Source organism: Bubalus kerabau, chromosome 2 (assembly GCF_029407905.1).
Source record: "Bubalus kerabau isolate K-KA32 ecotype Philippines breed swamp buffalo chromosome 2, PCC_UOA_SB_1v2, whole genome shotgun sequence".
Lineage (NCBI taxonomy): Eukaryota > Metazoa > Chordata > Mammalia > Artiodactyla > Bovidae > Bubalus > Bubalus kerabau.
This window is the reverse complement of record NC_073625.1, coordinates 118,947,646-118,969,659: the sequence shown is the minus strand read 5'-3', so window position 1 is coordinate 118,969,659 and position 22,014 is coordinate 118,947,646. Positions and strand designations below refer to the sequence as shown.

The 22,014-nt window shown below is 46.7% G+C and overlaps 1 protein-coding gene across 10 annotated transcripts in view; it reads left to right on the top strand.

Moving 5' to 3' along the window:
* Positions 1–5,083: 5,083 nt before the first annotated feature.
* The window catches only part of LOC129643696 (uncharacterized), a 32,984-nt gene continuing 16,053 nt past the window's right edge, over positions 5,084–22,014 (top strand). For 3 of the 10 annotated variants that reach the window (XM_055568643.1, XM_055568642.1, XM_055568648.1), the window contains exons 1-2: positions 7,129–7,528; positions 8,937–9,041. In XM_055568643.1, coding sequence (XP_055424618.1) covers positions 7,175–7,528; positions 8,937–9,041 — 459 coding nt within the window. In that variant the 5' untranslated portion in view covers positions 7,129–7,174. The other 7 variants (XR_008710430.1, XR_008710429.1, XR_008710428.1 and 4 more) reach the window with 7 other exon arrangements.

Sequence of the window (22,014 nt, the reverse complement as noted above, 5' to 3'; positions counted from 1 at the left end):
GAGAAACCAGAGATCAAATTGCCAACATCTGTTGGATCATAAAAAAAGCAAGAGAATTCCAGAAAAATATCTGCTTCAGCTTTATTGATTACACTAAAGCCTTTGACTGGATGGCTCACAATAAACTGTGGGAAATTCTTCAAGAGATGGGAATACCAGACCACCTGACCTGCCTCCTGAGAAATCTGTATGCAGGTCAGGAAGGAACAGTTAGAACTGAACATGGGACAACAGATGGTTCCCAATTGGGAGAGGAGTACCTCAAGACTGTGTATTGTCACTTTGCTTGTTTAGCTTATATGCAGACTACATCATACGAAATGCCAGACTGGATGAAGCACAAGTTGAAATCAAGATTGCAGGCAGAAATATCAATAACCTCAGATATGCAGATGACACCACCCTTAAGGCAGAAAACTAAGAGGAACTAAAGAGCCTCTTGATGAAAATGAAAGAGAAGACTAAAAAAGCTGGCTTGAAACAACATTCAAAAACTAAGATCATGGCATCCAGTCCCATCACTTCATGGCAAATAGATGGAGAAACAATGAAAAAAATGAGAGACTTTATTTTGGGGGGCTCCAAAATCACTGCAGGTGGTGACTGCAGCCATGAAATTGGAAGAAAAGCTATGACCAACCTAGACAGCATATTAAAAAGCAGAGATATGACATTACCAACAAAGGTCCCTATAGTCAAAGCTATGGTTTTTCCAGTAGTCATATATGGATGTGAGAGTTGGACCATAAGGAAACCTGATTGCTGAAAAATTGATGCTTTTGAAATGCAGGGTTGGAGAAGACTCTTGAGAGTCCCTTGGACAGGAAAGAGGTCAAACCAGTCAATCCTAAAGGAAATCAACCCTGAATATTTATTGGAAAGACTAATGCTGAAGCTCCAATACTTTGGCCACCTGATGCAAAGAACTGACTTATTGGAAAAGACACTGATGCTGGGAAAGATTGAAGGCAGGAGAAGGGGACGACAGAGGATGAGATGGTTGGATGGCATCACTGACTCAATGGACATGAGTCTGAGCAAGCTCTGGTAGTTGATGATGGACAGGGAAGCCTGGCGTGCAGCAGTCCATGGGGTCACAAAGAGTCAGACATGACTGAGTGACCAAACTGAACTGAACAGAGGGGTACAGACTTACAAAACAGACTTACAAAAGTCTGCCTTGTTTGCAGAGATACATCAAGCTGTGTACTTTATATGTATTCCTTTCTGTATGTAAAATAGATACAGTAAAAAACTAAAACACCAAACATGTTCTCAGGCATCAAAAATATCATTAATAAAAATGTTGAGATGCTAAATCAAACAGCTAAGCAAAATCTAAGATTTTAGCTTTAGAGAAAATTCCTCAGATCAGTCATTTTCAATCATGAATTACCTCTTTCAGCACAGGGATGGGAGGGTATAAAAATTGTTTTGGATACAACTTTCTCCGTGAAGCTGTTTAACTGGTGCCTTTCAGCAACAGGAGAGCTGAATACATAGGCCTGAGTAAGGATCAACAGAAACAAGGATTCAGTGAGTCAGGGGGTTGTTCAGTAGACACGCCTGACCAAGTAAATGTCAAGTTAGATGGGGTTAATTGCATAAAGATTGATGCAGGTTAAAAGGGAAGGGGAGAGTGATACAGTCCTCACCATATGCCCAGAGGTGGGCCTTGGCTAATGGGAGCTAATGACTTTTTTATTTTTTATCCAGGAAGTGCTGCAGTGTTGACCTTCAAGGTTCAGAGAAATCTGTTTAGGACACAGTGAAGTAGACAGCTGTGATCCTGGCAACAGTGGAATTGCTAGGGTTTCATTTGTGCTGGAGGGGTGGGCTGGGGAGATGGTTTCAGGTCTTTATAATTTCAAAGGACAAGGAGCTGGGGGACTTCCTATTTCATGTCTGCTCCTTCCTGCTTCAGGAATGCTTATGGTCTTCCCATCTTGACCAGTCTTTAGACTGGGCTCCTGGGCCTGCTTATGGGCAAATGCAGACAGTCCCCAAGTTCAGCGAAGACAACTTGTACCCGTGAGCTTATTTGAAGCCAGGCTGTATGGAACTCAGAGTGCATGTCCCATGCAAACAATGCCCTAAACAGTGCTGAGTGCCCAGCCGACCCACTAAATATGCCCTGAAGTCCACCTAGTTCTAGGGACTCACCACCCTGTTCCCACGGGTAAACACTTCTCATTTGGTGGGCAGTGTGGCGGTGGGCTAACCTGAGTCCATCAGTGTTCCTTCAGCACACACTGCTGAGCAACTACTCTGCTCCTCGTTGGGGAAAAACACAGCAAGGTCGCCTCTACCTCAACGGCCTCAGTCAAGTGCAAAACTCAGGACAGCTGCCGGATACTTACACCCGAGACCAAAAGTGGTCCCATTAGTAATGTGCTTTGGGCGCAAAGGGGATTTCAAGGTGGGGATGGGATGAGAGGTGGTCACAGTCAAGTGGGGTAGAAGCAGGGAACTGAGGTGAGAGGGCACAGGGGGACTCGGTGGAGGGCCGAAAGGCCAGGGTGGGGTCAGCATTCCAGACCAAGGATCAGTACAAGGGAAGGCAGGACAGGCTTTTCCATGAGGCTGTAGAAAGACAGACGAAGGCAGGCATGGGGCCGGCGAGGCCCTGAGATGGGTGAGGGGATCTTTGTCAGAAGTCAGGCAGCAATGGGCCAGGGAGATGAACACCAAGAGCCTCACAGGACACCCCATGTTCCTGAAGCCTGGGTGCCCCAAGGCAGGAAGAGGGGGAATTCTGCAGACAACTTCTTTTTACAACTTGCCCAGCTCCTCTCCCAGCTTTCTCTTCTTTCATGGGCCCAGTGACTGTGGGGAGCGGGGGTCAGGGGGAGGTATGGGGGCACCTGTGTCCCATGGGAAAAGTGGATGTGGGTTCAAGAGAGAGAATCTCCTTCCCCAGCACTGGGGAGAGGAGGGCTGTGTCTCCGTCGGCTCCTCAGACGGCCTTCCTGCCTGGTGCCTCAGAGAGAGGACGCCTCCTGTCCGAGGGCAAATCCTCAGATCAATGGAGTCATGCCACTGAGGTTGTTCAGACAACTCCCTGATACACCCCTCTGCTCCTGGCAGAACTCTTTCTGGAGCAGCTAAACAGTGTAGGTAACGTTCTGTGCTTTCCCAGGGAAGTCGGAATTCAGAGCCAGCCAGCCAAGTTCTTGTGGGTTCATTCATCTAGACACGAAATGGGAGGGGCAGAAAGAAGTCTCCTTAAAGCAAAAAGAAAAGAGAGCTGAAGACAAAGTCTGCAGGCAGTCAGAGGGCAGTCTACCTAAAGCAGCTGAGGCTTGTAGGCCCCCAAATGTGTTCTCCCCTGTTCCATGGGACAGTTAGCTAAGAATATGGCCATTCAGAAGGAAGCCTACATTTCCCAGCATGTGACTAAGATCTAGTCAACAGGTAGGTGTCACTTCAGGGACTCTCTTTTAAAGGGAAAAAATATACTTTTCTCCTTTTCTTCCTTCTTGGTGCCTGGAATGTGGATTTAATGGCTGGAACTGGAGCAGCCATTTTGGACCATATCTTGGGACTGAACCAACATATAGAAAAGCAACAAGGCCAAAGGATGCTGTAGGTTCTTGACCCCATGGAGCTGCTATACTAGCACTACCTCTGTATAGAGGCCACCTACCTCTGTCTAGTTCTTTGAAAAGAAAAAACCTTGTATTTTGCTTAAGTCATTTCTTATTTTGGATCTCTCTGGTACTAACAGTAAGACGTAATATTACATCATTTTTCAAAGTGCAAATCCACCCTCTTCCCAGAAACACAGCCAGATAGTGGGTTGCTACTTGCAAGATCCATTCACATGCATCTAAAAAAAAATTCATTTCCTGTTTTTTGTACAACCACCGTAGGTAGGTATTATTGCCAGCATACCACAGGCAAGGAACTGGCAGCTCAGAGGGGTAAATGGTTTTATGGTTTGGCAACACTCTTCAGCTTAAATATGAATTACTGATGCCTGTGTCCCTCTCCCCTCCTGCCCATGTTCATCTCCATGGCCTAGGGGGTGCTGATTGAACCCTGATTCCCTCCAGAGCTGAGGGCCCCACCCACAGCAGGTGCTCTGTAAATTTGTGCCAAATTGATTTGCTGTACATGCAGCAAGTTCTCCTCCATCTGAGGATATTGATTTCTTCTAAATTCCATTTCTGTGTTGGACATTTTCAAAGAAAGGAAGAAAAACTCTAAGGGGAGAAAAGAGCTCAGTCCTGTCAGGCGAATCTTTGGCCGGCAGAGGGCCAGGTGGACAGGGCTGGGCAGTGTATGAAAGAGCCTCCTCTGGGATGTCAGAGGACCTGGGACAGACTGCCAGGGACCCAGAGCTAGAACCATAAGAGAAAAGTCCCAGGAGGAGGACGGACTTCTGAAACTGGGAGGTCCCCCCAGAGGGAGACCTGGGTAGGGGAGGTGGGCAGGAGGGGCCTGGGGAGGGCCAAGGAGCTGGCGGCATAGCCAGATGATTTGTAAGTATTACTTTGTTGAACCTCACTGTCCTCCTCTGGAGCTGGGTAGCAGGCAGTTTCATATTTTGAAGGGTGTGAAGAGCTGAAAAAGAAATAAAATGAAATCGGGCCACCTGGCTATAAGGAAAAACCACTGCCCCAGATTTGCAAAGCTCCTGCTAGGAGGGAAGGACCCGAGCATTCTTCCTCATGATGGAAATAGCTGTTTTCATCCCCACATTCAACCAAAGGCTCTTCACTGGGTTCAAAGGTCATCACCTTTGATCTGCCCATCAGTTCTTTGAGCACAGAGGCAGGCATTGCCCCTTTCAACAGATGAGGAGCCTGAATCCCAGAAAGGGAAAATGACTCACCCAAGGTCACTCAGCACCAAAGCTAGAGTCCCAGTGTCTCTGCCTCCACTACCTGCAGCTGGCAGTGGATAAACCTGGAGAGAGTGGTCAGCTTCATCTGCTCACCAGCCTGCAAACCCCCGATGCTCCCTGCTGCCATACCCAAAATGTAGGCCACAGGAGGGGAGAGTGGTGACAGGCTGGGCCACTTTGAATGGGAGCCTGCGCCCCACGAACAATTCCAGGGCTGTGGAGTGCTACAGCCTGGCGGGGCAAGCAGAAGGTGAGGACAGTGGCCCGCAGAGGGGAGGGGACTTGCCCAAGACCCCACAGCAAGGGCAGGGGCAGAACCAGACCGCAGCAGGCTCAAATGCCACTCTTCTCTGAGGAGCTCTCATTCATCCCCCTTCCCCAGGGTCCTCCGGCACCTGTGACACCCTTGCTGTGCCCTGTCATGTGTGTCACATGTAATCACTGAGCCAGGTCTTGGTGCTCCGACTACTGGGTGCTCCGTGAGCATGCCCCTGTGCCTGGGTGCCCCTTGGGTCCCTTGATATGAGAGAGAAGTCGGAGTGGCCTCCTGATGGAATGAAGTTGGCTGTGTCTAAGAGATGCTGGGTTGGTGGACTCTATTAGGAGCTTGTGGTATATGCTCTGGGTCCTGGAGGGCAGTCTGGAAGGCTGAGTGTGCATGAAGAAGGAGCCTTCATAGTGCTCTGGGCCAGGCCTTTCCCTGAGGCACTGGCAGAGCTAAGAGGAAGGATCCATGAATCAACCCAGGGTCAGCGTTCCAGTGACTGCAGTTGCAGCTCTTTAAGAAACCTGCCAGCTAGACGCTTTCAGATGCCCAGGAAGGGCCCCTTCTGCAAAGAAAAGTTGCCAAGACCCCAGATGGGCCTTCCTGAGCGGCCCTGGAGTCTTCCCGGGGCAACGGACTCGGCTCCGGAGGCCACCACCCTGTCTGGCCACAGTCTACCGGGGGACTGAGCAGTGTAAGGCCCTCTGCCCCAAGTCCTAGGCTCCCACCCCACACCATGGTTGATATATGTACGTGCAACCGTGTAACTTAAATAAATAGCCAAGTAAAGCCAACCACAATGAATAATCTTAAAACTAATGAGAACCTTAAGTCAAAAGGATTAAAGCCTCTTGTGTCTTAGAGCCACTTTCAGGTGAGGGGCAGATGGCTGGCTGCTCAGCTCTCAGGGGCTGGAGAGCAAACATGGGGGCGGGGAGTACATACCCCACCCTGACCCTCAGTCCTCCTCTGTCCTTCCCAAGTGTTTCTAAGTGTGAGTTTTCAGGAATGTGAAGATGCTTGAAATGTGGGCCTGGTCACATATATGAAAGAGATTGTCTATTCCTTTTTTATTAACTTCAGTCCACAAATTCCTCAAAGACACTTCCCAGGACTGCAGCACCTAAATACTTTTGCACAGAATTTTATTCCTTTGATTTCACCTTCATGGTGTTCCAGCAGGGTTTTGCAACAGCAAAATCTCAGTTCCCACTCCACTCACCACCCCCCAGCTCTCATCAGAGGGCCCCTTCTAACACTCCAATGGGGGTTTTTGTTCCCCTGCATCAAACTTTCCCATGGCTCTTCAGCACCCAGGCCAGGCTCTTAGGTCTGTGTAAACCAGACTGCACAGCAGAATCACCTGGGAGCTTTAAAAATACAGTGATGCTCAAGCCCCAACCAGAGAATTCAATCAGAATTTGGAGGGCAGGCGCTAATCATTTTTAAAAGCTCTCAGGTAATTCAAATAAATAGCCACTGGTCTAAAGAGTAAAGCAGAGAGAGAGAAAGCTCCTCTTTACAGCAGAATGACAGCTAACAAATCCAGAAGGAACCAAAGAATTAGTGCAGCACCATCTGCAACCACTGATAGAATGACTGACACCTGCAAGTCAGTGGACGCTGAAAGCATTGGGTGAGAGGTCAGAGCAGGATATTCACACAGTCCCCACATAATACACAGTCTGCAGAGTATGAAAAGATGAGACTCGAACAGTGTGCTCAGAATGTGGTCCCCAGGGCAGCAGCATCTCCACCTGGGAGCAAATTCTCAGGACCTGCTGAGTCAAACTCCAGCGCTTGGGGTTCAGCGATGGTTTAACACAGCCTCCAGGTGATTTGAGTTTGAGAACCACTTTAGGGTGGGCACCATGATAGGCTGCTCAGACTCCCTTGGAAAGAAGACTTCATCATCCCCACTGCTGGGAGAATTGCTAGACAACAGCCTCCATTCTTGGCCCTGTGAGATTGGAGCTGAAGAAACCCACTGGGAGCAAGGTCTCATTGCACTCTGGGGTGTCCCACAGTGGGCAAATGAGTGATCAACGTAGGGATGTAAAATGTTTGACCCCTCCTTCAATGCTGGATTTACTGCAGTCCTCCTCTCCGACTCCAAGCCCCTGGAGTCAGCTGAAGCCTCAACTTTTTTCATGCAATCCTGCCTCCGTGCCCTCCCTCCCACAGGTGTGGATCCTAACAACTCTGCCCCAGATGCTGATGTTCATCTCGGAGTTCACTCCCCAGAGAGCCCTTTCTGCAGCAGCCCTGGAGGCCTCAGCCACCCGGTCGTCTGCAGCAGCACCATCTGCTTTGTCCTCACCACAGTGTCTCACTCACTCACTCTGTGCAGAGCCGAGAAGGCCAAGAGCATTTCTGTTCAGTGGTCAGGCCCGCCCTGGATCTCCGTATCACAGGTGGGGCTCAGAGAGGTGACACTGGTGGATCAGAATTGGTCTGTATGAGGCCTGTATCACTATCTACCAGGCTTCCATCTACTCTTCCTCCCGTCTCCCAGGGGTGCCCCATTCATGAGGCTTGCTGGGGTCAGGGTGGGTTGTAGAGAGACCAGGAGCAGGGTCCCAGAAACTCATCAACACACTTGAGGAAGTACCGGGTTGACGCCAGGCTTCCCACAGTCACTCCCCAGAGCAGCAGGCAGGGCTGCTGAGCCTCTCAGACAGTGCTGAGGGAAAGGAGGCACATGCATAGCTCTAACACAAAGCCAAAAATGATGAGCGCCAGGAATGACACAGGAGAGGGGGCCCTGAGGGGGCCAAGGGAGAGGCTGCAAGGCAGGGGAGGTGCAGGACACCAGGCGGGGACCCCAGAAGAGCCTGGGATGAGGGTGGCAGCCGGGCCCCAGGGATGAGCCCAGAGCCCAAACAGGCTGTGGGGACAGCTGCCCCGAGGGACTGAGTCGGGGAGCCCTGGGGGTGGGGAGGGCTTGCCCAAACCCAGAAGGCAATGGCAACAGCTGTAGCTCATGCCCAGAAAAGAAGAAAGAACGCAAGCTGAGTCCAGGCCTCTCCACCCTCCTGGGAGATGTGCGGTGGGGAGGGAAGGGCAGGGGACTCAGAATCAGACGCTTTGGCCACATCTCAGCTCTGCCACTTGCTAACTGTGAAGCTTTGAGCCAGTAATTTAATATTGGTAAGCCCCGTATTCCTCATCTGTTAAACTGGTGCAGTATGTGCTTCTTTCAGTTTTTCATTAGGTTTACATAATATGAGAGATGTAAAAATCACCTGGAACAGAGGAGGCCCACAATGTTTGTTCCATCTGTTTCACTTGTGGCCGATGACTTGGAAATGAACACAAAATGGCCACAATTACCCTTGAAATCAACTCAATGGACATGAGTTTGAGCAAACTCCAGGAGATAGTGAAGTACAGGGAAGCCTAGTGTGCTGCAGTCCATGGGGTCGTAAAGAGTAGGACACGACTGAGCAACTGAACAACACCCCTGAAATCAGGCAGGTCATACCAAATGGGCCCTACCTGCAAAATGTTCTTACCCATCCTTGGATAATTACTCCAAAACAGCAATTCTTTAAAAAAGAATTCTGTAGTGAAATAAATTTGAGTTGCCCTACAATAAAAATAGACATAATTCTCTCCTGCAGGACTTCTCAGAGACTTTACTATGTACACAAGAACACTGTGAATCTCTGAGAAAGGAATCCAGTGTGGGTCTAGGCTTTTCCAAACATTTGTCCAAAAAACCTTTGGACTCTGTCCACAAAACCTTTTTTTTTTTTTTTCTAAATAGCCATTAATATGTTCCGAGAGATGCTGAGCTAAGCTCATTCCATTACTTTACAGATGGAAAACTGCAGCCCAGAGGAAGGAATCAGCATACTCAGGGTAGAGAAACAGAGCGGTGATGAGAACCCAGCCTTCCACCATTTCCGGGAGCCTGGAAAAATGGTAGGAGATATTTCCTGACATTCTGGAGCAAGATGGGGTGGGGGCGGGTACTGGTGGGCAAATGGTGTGGCGGGGCTTGGCTTCTCTGGCTGACTCGGGTCACATGACAGTCCACTGCCATTCACAGCTGTCGTTGTTAGAGAGCTCCTGATGATCCTGGTCCCTTCATATTTTGTTGCACCTGTGTCTGCCTGAGCTTCTCATCAGAATTTTCTGTGTGATCTGAGCCATGTACCTAGCTCTTCCCTCAGCCTCGTTGCCAGCCAAGGCTCCATGAAAATAAGAAGTGTGTCAGTGACCAGTGGTGCCGTCAGTCTCCACACTGGGGGCGCTGGGGGTGGGGGCAGAGAAACGGACAGGGGACAGCTTGGCACCAAGGCCACTTACAGGCATGAAGAGAATAAAAGGTACTCTCTTCCCTCTGCCTGGAAAGCTCTCCTTCCCCTAGCCATATGGGCAGAGATACCCAGCTTCTCCCAGCAAGCGTTTCCTTCTGCATACTCAGGCAAGACTGAGCTGATTGATGATACTTTTAAGTAAGAACAGACATTTGGCAGCTAGAGTCAGGCCCTCCTAAGTGCCTCTGCTGTTCATGCACTAGGCAGGTGGTCTTTGGGCTCCAGGGACTGTCAGAAAGGGAGGGGCCTTCCAACAGCACAGCCAATTAGCCAGCCAGCCAAATAACCAACCAACCAGCAAGCTGCCCATTTATCCAACTATATATCTAAGAGAACTAGGCAAAGAATGCTATAAACAGTGATGTACTGGTAGGTTTAACCACTGGCAATCTGGGGGAAAAAACCCTGGTTTGTGGTGTTTGCCCATTTCTGTGGTGTAAATATTCTCACTGTGGTTGAATTCATGTTATCATGATGTCATCAATGTAGAGTCAAGAAAGATGCCCAGAAGCCTGCTCTTAGATGGTTTATCCACCACACAGATAAAGATAACCTCAATAGCATAGATAATTGTAAAACTGTGTAAAATTATTAGGAATTGGGATGTTTTAAGTATTGGTTATTTTTACTCTTAAGGTAATTTACCTAATTGAAAGCTTATATAGTGATGGTTGTACTAAGCAATCTAAAAGATAACTCCTATCACTAATTCCAATGTGGGGGTATATGTGCATATAGGGGTAGGAGGCAGGTGGGCAGAAATTCTCAGGACACCACCTGGGCATTCTACAGTTTAACTTGATTCTGACACTCTCTACCCAGAGATACCATCAACTCCCCCAGGTTTAAGGGCTCAGTACTACAAAAATGCCCTGAACCCAGCTTGAGACATCAGTCACAAGTCCAGATTGTCAACTGTGATTGTGACCAAATGGTTGTAGATCAGAGGTTCCCACAACCCTACTTCTTGAGTTCAGTTAGTTTGCTAGAGCAGCTCACAGAACTCAAACATTTTACTTATTAGATTACAAGTTTATTATAAAAAGATATAACTCAGGACCAACAGATGAACAAGATGTCTAAGGTGAGGTGTGGGAGAAGGAATCCCATGTCCTCTCCAGATGTGTCATTCTACCTGATTCTCCATGTGTTCCATCAGGAAACTCTCCAAACCCCATCCCCTGGGGATTTGTGCAGGCTTCATGTATAGGCATGATTGATTAAATCATTGGCCACTGGAGACTGGTCCAACCTCTAGCCCCTCTCCCTCCCCAGGGGCCAAGGGGCAGGAGAGGTGGCATTGAAAAGTCCAACCTCCAATCACAGGGTTGTTTCCTCTGGCAACCAGGTCCTATCCTTAGATGACCTAGGGCTATCCTCAAAGTCACCTCATTAAAGTAACAAAAGACACCATTATCTCTCTGCCACTTATGGGTTTTAGAAGCTCTGTGCTAGAAGCAGGGACTATTATTATAAATCACAATATCACACAACCAGATGGCAAAATTTTTGACAAATTATCAGCTCTTGCAAGCTGATATGAGCCAGCTCCAGCACAAAGTAGATTTGGGACATAGGTCTTTACTGGGGACAGGCATTTTCTGAAAGGGGATTGCTAATGATATGACAGCCAGAAGTTTTAAATCTGTACTGGAGGAAGATGACCAGTCTAATTTAGCTGAGTCTGAGTTCATGTGATTGCCCTGATACAGGCCTTCCAGCATTCTTTGGACTGGGCATTCATTATGTCCTCCATTTCTGGGAATTTACATTATTCCTTCTGTTTTCTTACTTGTCTTATTTTATCCCTTTGGTACTATCCTCCCTACTACTTTCTTTGATATCTCTTTCTAGAACTCCTGTTGGACCTTCTGAAATGACATTCTAATTTATTGTTTTATTGACATATAGTTGATTTAAAGTGTTGTATTTATTAGTTTCTGCTGTAAAGTGATTCATTTATATATATATATGTATACATTTTATTTTTAAATTATTCATGTATTTGTTTATTTTTGGCTGCTCTGGGTCTTTGTTGCTGTGTGCAGGGCTTCTCTAGTTACAGTTCAGTTCAGTTCAGTCTCTCAGTCATATCCAACTCTTTGCGAGCCCATGGACTGCAGCACACCAGGCCTCCCTGTCCATCACCAACTCCCGGAGTTTACCCAAACTCATGTCCATTGAGTCAGTGATGCCATCCAACCACTTATCCTCTGTCGTCCCCTTCTCCTGCTTCCCTCAATCTTTCCCAGCATCAGGGTCTTTTCAAATGAGTCAGCTCTTCACATCAGGTGGCCAAAGTATTGGAGTTTCCACTTCAACATCAGTCCTTCCAGTGAACGCCCAGGACTGATCTCCTTTAGGATGGACTGGTTAGGTATCCTTGCAGTCCAAGCGACTCTCAAGAGTCTTCTCCAACACCACATTTCAAAAGCATCAATTCTTCGGTGCTCAGCTTTCTTCACAGTCCAACTCTCACGTCCATACATGACCACTGGAAAAACTACTACTAGTTACAGTAAGTGAGGGTTATTCTTCATTGCGGTGTTCAGGATTCTCATCGCGGTGGCTTCTCTTCTGTGAAGCACAGGCTCTAGGGGAACAGGCTTCAGTAGTTGTGGCACACGGGCTTAGTTGCGCTGAGTCATGTGGACTCTTCCTGGACCAGGGATTGAATCCATGTCCCGGTGGCTCAGCAGTAAAGACTCTGCCTGCAACTCAGGAGGCGCAGGAGATGCAGGATCAATCCCGGGGTTGGGAAGATTCTCTGGAGGAGGAAATGGCAACCTACTCCGGTATTCTTGCCTGGAGAATCCCATGAACAGAAGGAGCCTGGCGGGCTACAGTCCATGGAGTTGTGAAGAGCTGGACATGACTAAAGGGACATTGCAGCAACAGCCCTTGCATTGGCCGGCAGATTCATATCTACTGTACCACCAGGGAAGTCCCATTTTTTGAAAATTTTTTTCCATTATGGTTTATCACAGGATATTAAATAGAGTTCTTTGTGTAATACAGTAGTACCTTGTTTATCCATTCTACATATAATAGTTTACATCTAGTAACCCGAAACTCCCAATTCTATCCCTCTCCATGCATCCCCCCACCCCTGCCCCTTGGCAGCCACAAGTTCATTTGCGATGTTGGTGAGTCTGTTTCTGTTTTGCAAATAAGTTCATTTGTGTCATATTTTAGATTTCACATATAAGTGATATATAATATTTGTATTTCTCGGACTTCACTTAGTATGCTAATCTCTAGGGCCATCTATGTTACTGCAAATGACATTATTTCATTTCTTATTGTTGCATATTATTCCATTTTGTGTGTTATATATATATATATATATTACTACATCTTTATCCATTTATCTGTTGATGGACATCCAGGTTGTCTCCATGTCTTGGCTATCGTGACTAGTGCTGCTATGAACATACGGGTGATCTCCGATGGCCTTGGCCTGCGATGACTTGGAGCGGGGGCTTGGTTCCCAACCAGAGACTGGGCCGGGTCAAGGTGGTGAAAGCACTAGACCAGTGGTCAGTGACAAGGGCCCTGGCCCTTCAGCTTTGTAGAAAAGAATCTCCACAAAGACAAAAAGCAGTGAAGCAAGTAAAGTATTTCTTAGGAGGAAAAAAGTACAGTATGTGTGGCTAGACACATGGGCAGACTCACAGGGAGAGTCGCCGAGTTGCTGCACCCACATGGCAGTTTAAATCACTTATTTAGGGGCATTTCTTCCAGTTTTCCTTTGACCAATCACTTTGATTTGGTTCACAGTCCATATCTGTTGTATCTCAGGATCCTTCCATGTGTGCGCACACATCTCTTAGCCAAGATGGATCCTACCAAAAAGGCGTCTGAGTAGAACATCCCTTGACATGACTCCCTTTGGCCCTCAGGAAGCTTTTCCTGTGCATGTGTGGTTGGAGAGGTCTCCTGACTTTAGAACGAGAATATGTGGTCTGGGCAGGGTCCAGCCTCCTCCCTTGATTGCCCTGCTATTCTTGTCTTGGCATTTCGGTCAACAGAGAATAAATCTCCAATTGCTCTCCCCTAGAGGTCCCAACTGCCTCCTGTCTCAGGGATACACATACCTGTTTGAATTATTGTTTTATCTGGATATAAGCCCAGAACTGGGATTGCTGTATCATATGGTAGCTCTATTTTTAGTTTTTTGAGGAACCTTTATACTGCTTTCCATAGTGGCTATATCATTTACATTGCTATCAGCAGTGCAGGGGGCTCCCGTTTCTCCACACCCTTTCTAGCATTTGCTTTTGTTAGATTTTTAAATGATGGCCAATCTGACTGGTGTGAGGTTTTACCTCATTGTTATTTTGATTTGCATTTCTCTAATAATTTGCAATGTTGATTATAGCAATTATTATCATATAAAATAATTAGCATCTTGTACCTGTTGACCACCTGTATGTATTCTTTAAAGAAATGTCTATTTAAGTCTTCTGCCCATTTTTCAGTTGGATTGTTATTGTTATAAGAGCTGTTTGTATATTTTTGAAATTAAGCCCTTGTTGGTCTCAACATTTGCAAGTATTTTCTCCCGGTCTGTAGGTTGTCTTTCGCTTTGTTTTTGGTTTCCTTCGCTGTACAGAAGCTTGTAAGTTTAATTGAGTCCCATTTGTTTATTTTTGCCTTTGTTTCTATTGCCTTGGGAGACTGACCTAAGAAAACATTGGTACAATTTATGTCAGAGAATATTTTGCCTATGTTTACTTCTGAGTTTTATGGTATCATGTCTTTAAATATTCATTTATTTATTAATTTTTGGTTACACTGGGTCTTCTTTGCTGCTGTGGGCTTTCTCCAGTTGCAGTGTGCAGGCTTCTCATCACAGTGGTTTCTCTTGATGAGGAACACAGGCTCCAGCGTGCACAGGCTTCAGCGGTTGCTGCACGTGGGCTCAGCAGTCGTAGCTCGTAGGCTCTAGAGCACAAGCTCAGTAGTTGTGGCACATGGGTTTAGTTGCTCGTGGCATTCAGGATCTTCCCAGATCTCTAGGTCCTCAGAGATCACACCTCTGTCCCCTGCATTGCAAGGCAGATTCTTAACCACTGGACCACCAGGGAAGCCCAGTGTTATGTCTCATATTTAAGTCTTTAAGCCCTTTTGAGTTCATTTTTGTGTATAGCATGAAAAGTGCTAGTTGCTCAGTCGTGTCTGACTCTTTGTGACCCCATGGACTCTAGCCCGCCAGGCTCTTCTGTCCATGGAATTCTCCAGGCAAGAATACTGAAGTGGGTTGCCATTTCCTTCTCCAGGGTATCTTCCCGACCCAGGGATCAAACTTGGGTCTCCTACATTACAGGCAGATGCTTTACTGTCTGGCCACCAAGGAAGCATACCATGAAGGTGTGTTCTAACTTCACTGATTTACATGTTGGCTGCCCAACTATCCCAACACTACTGGTTGAAGAAACTGTCTTTTTTCCATTGTAGATTGCCTCCTTCATCAAAGATTGATTGACCATAGTTGTGTGGGTTTATTTCTGGGCTCACTGTTCTATTCCATTAATCCATATGTCTGTTTTTGCCAATATCACATTGCTTTGATAACTGTAGCTTTGTAATATTGTTTGAAGGCTGGGAGTCTTGTGCCTCTAGTTTTGTTCCTTTTTTTTCAGGATTACTTTGGCAATTCTGGGCCTTTTATTGACCAAAAAGTCAGTATTTTTTCTGTTGACTTAAAAAATATTTGCAACCTATAAGTTGAGAATTATGTTTTATTCAATGGAAATTTGGGGGACTTCAAGCTTGGGAGACAGCATCTCAGGTAACCCTGAGAGAACTGCTCTGAGGAGGCAGGGCAGGGTGTGGGGAGGAATCAGGTTATATAGAAGTTTGCAACAAAGGGCAGATAGTCTGAACATCAAAAGTATTTTTGTGAATTAAAGAGAAGGGGACGCAGAGGACAAGATGGTCAGATGGCATCACTGTGTCAATGGACATGAGTTTGAGCAAGCTCTGGGAGATGGTGAAGGACAGGGAAGCCTGGTGTGCTGGAAGCCTGGTCATAGTCAGACACGACTGAGCAACAAGATATCTCAAGTTAAGGAACTTATTGCCTCTCTGTGTATGGGAAGATGCAAGAGTCTTGGCTCACTGAAATCATTCCTTTCATATGCATTTCAGGTATCTGGGGCCAGTATCCTGTGTTTTCATATCCTGAGTTCCTCAGTGCTTCAGCTTAATAGCTGCTGATCACTGGTATTTTCCTTCTCCAGTGCCCCAGAGGGCTGGAATCACTGATGACAATGACATTCTTGTTTATTGACATGGCAGGAAATATTCCAATTCTTAGTTCTATATAAATCTTAGGATTGTTTGTTCTAGTTCTGTGAAAAATGTCATGGGTAATTTGATTGGGATCACATTAAATGTGTAGATTGCTCTGGGTAGCTTGGCCATTTTAATAATATTAATTCTTCCAATCAAAAAGCGTGGGATATCTTTCCATTTATCATATCAAATCATCTTCAATTTAATTCATCAATATCTTACAGTTCTTAACATGTAGGTCCTCCACTGACTTGATGAGGTTCATTCCTACATATTCTAACTTTTGATCCAATTTTATTTATTTTATAATTTTATTTGTTTATTTTTGGCTATGCTGGGTCTTCATTGCTGCCTCAGGCTTTCCTCTAGTTGCGGTGAGTGGGGGCTACCCTCTACTTGCAGTGTGCAGGCTTCTCACCGCTGTGGCTTCTCTCCCTGTGGAGCATGGACTCTAGGGTACTCGAGCTTCAGTAGTTGGGGCTCTTGGGCTCTACAGCACAGACTCCATAGTTGTGGCACATGGGCTTAGCTGTTCTGAGGCATGTAGAATCTGCCTGGATCAAGGATTGAACCTGTTTCTCCTGCATTGGAAGACAGATGCTTTACCACTGAGTCACCAGGGAAGCCCTTGATGCAATTTTAAATGAGATTGTTTTCTTACTTTCTCTTTCTGATATCTTATGAATAGTGTAAGGAAATGCAACAGATTTCTGTATGTTAATCTTGGATCCTGCTACCTTACTGAATTCATTTATTACTTTTAATAGCTTTTATATTGAGTCTGGAGGGTTTTCTATATGTAGTATGTCATCTGCAAACACAATCTAATTTAAAAAGACTTTACTGCTTTCCACCTTTGTTTCTCACCCCCTCCCATTTTCTGGTGATTTTTCCCAAATGTATCATCCAACCCTATTATTAAATTTTTTATTTTAGTATCATTTCTAATTTCCAAGAATATGTTATGATTTCTGGCTGTACCTTTTTAAAATAGCTTCTATTTGTGTCTCATGAATTCAGTACCATCTCATCTTTTCTGAAGATATTATCATTAATTTTGACATTTCTTTATCTCTGGGTATTATCTGCTTCTTCTGGGTGTCTTTTTCCTGACTGTTTTGGTCTCTGTGTTTTATGTTGGAGGTTTCTCTCAAATATTTGCTGGAACTTGACTGTGCCTTTGTGTCCAAATGTTATGGGAAACTCAGGCACAGGTGGGATTAGGAGACTGGCCAGCGCTTTGTGGGGTGATCAGGTAGTCCATGGTATTTCCACTCAGGGCCCCCAAAGTCAATAGCAGCAGGTATTCCTGGGCACTTGAGTTTCTCTGGAGAATGCAAAGCTTCTCCTCCTCCTGCCAGCCCAAGTCAGACCCCTAGCTTTGGGGAAGAGGTTGGGTCAGGCTCATTTGTCAGGTTGCAGATTCTTGTGGTCCTTGTTGCTGCTGCTGCTAAGTCGCTTCAGTCGTGTCCGACTCTGTGCGACCCCCATAGGCGGCAGCCCACCATCCTCCCCTGTCCCTGGGATTCTCCAGGCAAGAACACTGGAGTGGGTTGCCATTTTCTTCTCCAATGCATGAAAGTGAAAAGTGAAAGTGAAGTCACTTAGTCATGTCCGACTCTTAGCGACCCCACGGACTGCAGCCCACCAGGCTCCTCCATCCATGGGATTTTCCAGGCAAGAGTACTGGAGTGGGGTGCCATTGCCTTCTCCGTGGGCTTTACTACTAGCTGGTAAATTATTCCTTGTCCCTCTGTCCTCTTCCAACCTTCATATATTGTGGTCTGGAGCTACAGACAACTCCTTGCTTCATCAGACTGGGAGTTCTATTCTAGGTTTTTGGTTTTTGGAGGAGAGGAAAGAATATAATATCTCCTGACTTAGCCATCCTGAAACCACAAATCTGACTCTCAGATGGATGGCTCATAACTGATCTCTCCCCTCAGCTCTAACAGTATGTTTGAAACTTATGTTTGTTTGTTTGTTTTAAAGAAAACCTCACATTTGTCATCACAAAGACACAACTTTTTCTGCTCCCCTAAAAAAATAAAAGGACTGCTTCTCTCTAAGCATTCTCCATCTTAAAAAAGTAAAAGTCGCTCAGTCGTGTCCAACTCTTTGTGATCCCATGGACTGTAGCCTGCCAGGCTCCTCTGTCCAGGGAATTCTCCAGGGATGAATACTAGAGTAGATTGCCGTTCTCTTCTCCAGGGGATCTTCCCAACCCAGGAATCAAACCTGGGTCTCCTGCATGGCAGGCAGATTCTTTACCACTACTGCCACTTGGGAAGCCCCATCTTAATAAAGGCATCTAGCAAATTGCTCGAGCCAAAAATACAAGCTATAATCCCCCTCTTTTATTCATCCCAGCCTGTCTGCAGCCCTTTTCCTTGGCAAGGCCTGGCTGCTTCCCCTTCAAAATATATCTTGTTCTTTGATTTCTTATTCCACCTTAACTGGTCATCAACCCAAGCCTCCATATTTTTATCACCATTTACCTAAGCTATTTTATCACCTCCTAATTGGTCTTCCTCCTGACACACTTGACCACCTATAGTCTACTTTCTATACAATGACCAGATCATGTCACTTCCCTAAGTCAAATTCTTCCCATCCCACTTTGTATAAAAACTTCACTCCTGCCAGTAGCTGATGAGGCCCCCCCTGATAATGGCCTCTCATTCTGCCCCTCTCCCTGCCCAGCCCTCTCCCGTGCCCTCAGTTACTCTGGCCTTCTGATGGTCCTTCCCCGGTGCCTTTGTTCTTGCTGTTCCCTCTGCCCGGCATCCTCCTCCCCCAGATTTCATGGGGCTGCCTCCTCCGTGCTCCGTTCCTGGTTCAGATGGCACCTATTTCCCTGCCCATTCTCTCTGAGCAGCACCTCCCGCTACAGTGGTTGTAGCGGTAGTGTTAGTCGCTCGGTTGTGTCCGACTCTGTGCGATCCCACGGACTGTAGCCCACCAGGCTCCTCTGTCCATCGGATTCTCCAGGCAAGAATACTGGAGTGGATTGCCATTCCCTTCTCCAGAGGATCTTCCCGACACAGGGGTCAAACCTGGGTCTTCTGCATTGCAGGCAGATTCTCTACTGTTTGAGCTACAGGGAAGACCTTCCCACTACAGTAACCATCTATCAAATCCCCTTTATTCCACTTGCCACATTGAAAGATGATCTTGTCTGTCTATTGGTTTCTTTCTTTATCATCGATCTCCTCCCTTTAGAAGAGAAGCTCCATGAGGGCAGGGACTGTGTCTGTCTTGATCACTACTATATCTCTAGTGCCTGAAACAATATGTGATACACAGTAGGAACCAAATAAAGACTTGGTGAATGAGAGAATAGTTGGGAGCCGGGAGTCCTTTGCTATTGTACCAGTTCTATGACTTTCAAGCGAGGTGAGCTTAAGCAAAGAACTTGACCTCTCTGAGATTCCATTTTCTTCATATGTACCATGGAGATAAAAACACACTGCTGTAAGGCTAAAGGAAGTTGTGAAAGTGAAGACCCTCTCTAAGCACGTGTTTATGAACCATGAAGTCTTCTGAACGTGTACAGAAAGGTTCGCATTTGCAAACTTCCCCATTTATCCCAAAAGGGAGTAGAACTGAAAGGAAGGCTGGGAAGAGAAGAGGGTAACTGAGTGTAATACCCTTGTTTCAGAGAGAAAGCCCTGCTGCCATTTGTCCAGCAAGAAGCAGCTGGGTGGTGTGTCTGTAGTAGTTACACAGCCAGACCTGAGGCTTGCGGGGCTCCTGCACTACCCCTGCAAGCTGAACCCAGAGGACTTACGTCAACCTGGAGTCAGTCTGTGACCAAAGACCTCCTGGATTCAGGTCCAGAGCACCTGTAGTGTTCGTTGATGGCATTTTTTTAAAGAAAAATCACAGGAAACACCATCTGACATGGTATCTATTATCCTGGTTGGGTCAGGATGGTTCTTTCTCCATTTTGTGGATATCATTAATCTTTTTAAAAATGTTGACTGTAATTTTTTCTTGAAGGATATTGCCTTTTGCTTTCTCATGTGGCCTTTACTAATCCCCCTCCCTTCTCGGGGTTTCTGCCCATGTGTGTGTCTTGATCTGGAAGTGGAACCACAATCAAATCCCTGCAGCAGCATGAGTTTGCTTCAAGCCCCTTTTCACCACCTTTCAGGCCAAGCCCAGCCTGATGCCTCTTCCCCAAACCATCCCCCACCTCCTGGGTTTGTGTTTGCCTCTGGGATGCCCAGTGTGACCTTCTACAGTACTTTGTACAGGAAGTTGCGATTACCACGTGGAAAGTGGGGAAGGGAGAATGATGAGAGTATGGAAGGGATTTTCATACGATCGTGATCCTACAGTCTTTTGAGAGGAGCCTCCTTCCTAGAAGTAGGCAGAGCGTCCAGAACTAGAACCTGAAAATGCTCAGGTGTCAATGCGGTTAGTTGTAAAGGGCAGAGAAGGAACTTAGAGATCAAAAATTCCAGGGTTATCAGGGACACAAAGGTCAGGCTATGTGAGCTCCCATCTGTTGCTCAACATTCATCTCATATCCTTTCAAAAGAGGCTGCAAGCCTCTGCTAGCATACCCATGGTGATGTGGAACTCACTACCTCTCTAAGCATCTCTTTCCCACTCTACCTGCACCTTAGGCTCTTCCTCCTTGCTCCTAGTGAGTAGGGTTAATAGAACATTTGATGGCATCCTCCAGTCAGATACTGGGAATTTTGTGGGCAAAACAGTGGCCACAGGGACTGTTGAGCCCCAGAAATTCATTTAGCTTGATGGGAGAATAATGTAAGCACAGGGTATTCATTAAATGGGGACACAGAGGGAGCTTTCCTGCCTTGAGTGTTGTTGACTCCCGGGCCTCCGCCCATCTCCCCCAGTTCAACTCTAAGTCTGTGTCTTCCCAGTTGCCCAGGGCCCTCCCATCCCTTCCTTTGTCCCTAACTGGGATTCTGTGGTGTGGGCAACTCTGGGCCTCTCTCCACTCTTCCCTCTCACTCCCCAAATCCACTGGTGTCATTTCTTTTTGCTGCTCAAGTCGTGAGCACGGTGTTTACTTATTCACACAGTCAAATGACAAAGACTGAATGAGCAGCCGCCATGTGCCAGCACTGTGTCAGGTGCTGGGAGCACAAGGGTGCCAGGGTCCCTGCCTTCCAGGTGTGCACAGATTACTGGCAGAGTTGGAAGACTGACAAGGCACAAGATTACAGTGGTGTCTGGGCAACAGAGCCATGGGTGCCACATGACCCAGCCTTTTGTGGCATTTCCCATTATGTGGTCCAGCAGCCAAAATTAAATGCAAGAGCAAGGTCAATATCTACTTATGTTCATGAAAAGGGGAGCAGGTGATCCCATTCATAACCCCCTGCCACCAGTGTCTCCATCTCTTACACTTTCTGGAAAATGCCTCACACACCTAGGCATGCCCCCGTGCTCTGGATCTCTCACTCATGGCTCTTATCTTAAAACATGTCCTAGCACTTCTTTGTCCTTTCCCCCAATAGTCCATGCCTCACAGCTGCCTGCCAAGGGGCTCCTGGACTCCTGCTTCCCTCTGCAGGTTGAGCCAGGGGCTATAGGTACTCTAAGTCAGAGGGTCACGGACCTCCTTCACACCTGCAGTGCAGAGATGGCGCCCACTGCTCAGCATGACTGCTTTCTCATACAAGAAATCCTTGACACATGAAATTCTCCACATTGTTACAGTTCCGTTCAGTTCAGTTCAGTTGCTCAGTCGTGTCCGACTCTGTGACCCCATGAATTTCAGCACACCAAGCCTCCCTGTCCATCACCATCTCCTGGAGTTCACTCAGACTCACATCCATCGAGTCAGTGATGCCATCCAGCCATCTCATCCTCTGTTGTCCCCTTCTCCTCCTGTCCCCAATCCCTCCCAGCATCAGAGTCTTTTCCAATGAGTCAACTCTTCGCATGAGGTGGCCAAAGTACTGGAGTTTCAGCTTTAGCATCATTCCTTCCAAAGAACGCCCAGGGCTGATCTCTTTCAGAATGGACTGGTTGGATCTCCTTGCAGTCCAAGGGACTCTCAAGAGTCTTCTCCAACACCACAGTTCAAAAGCATTAATTCTTCAGGACTCAGCTTTCTTCACAGTCCAACTCTCACATCCATACATGACCACTGGAAAAACCATAGCCTTGACTAGACGGACCTTTGTTGGCAAAGTAATGTCTCTGCTTTTGAATATGCTATCTAGGTTGGTCATAACTTTTCTTCCAAAGAGTAAGCGTTGTTACAGAGGGATGCACAAGTCTGGTGGTGA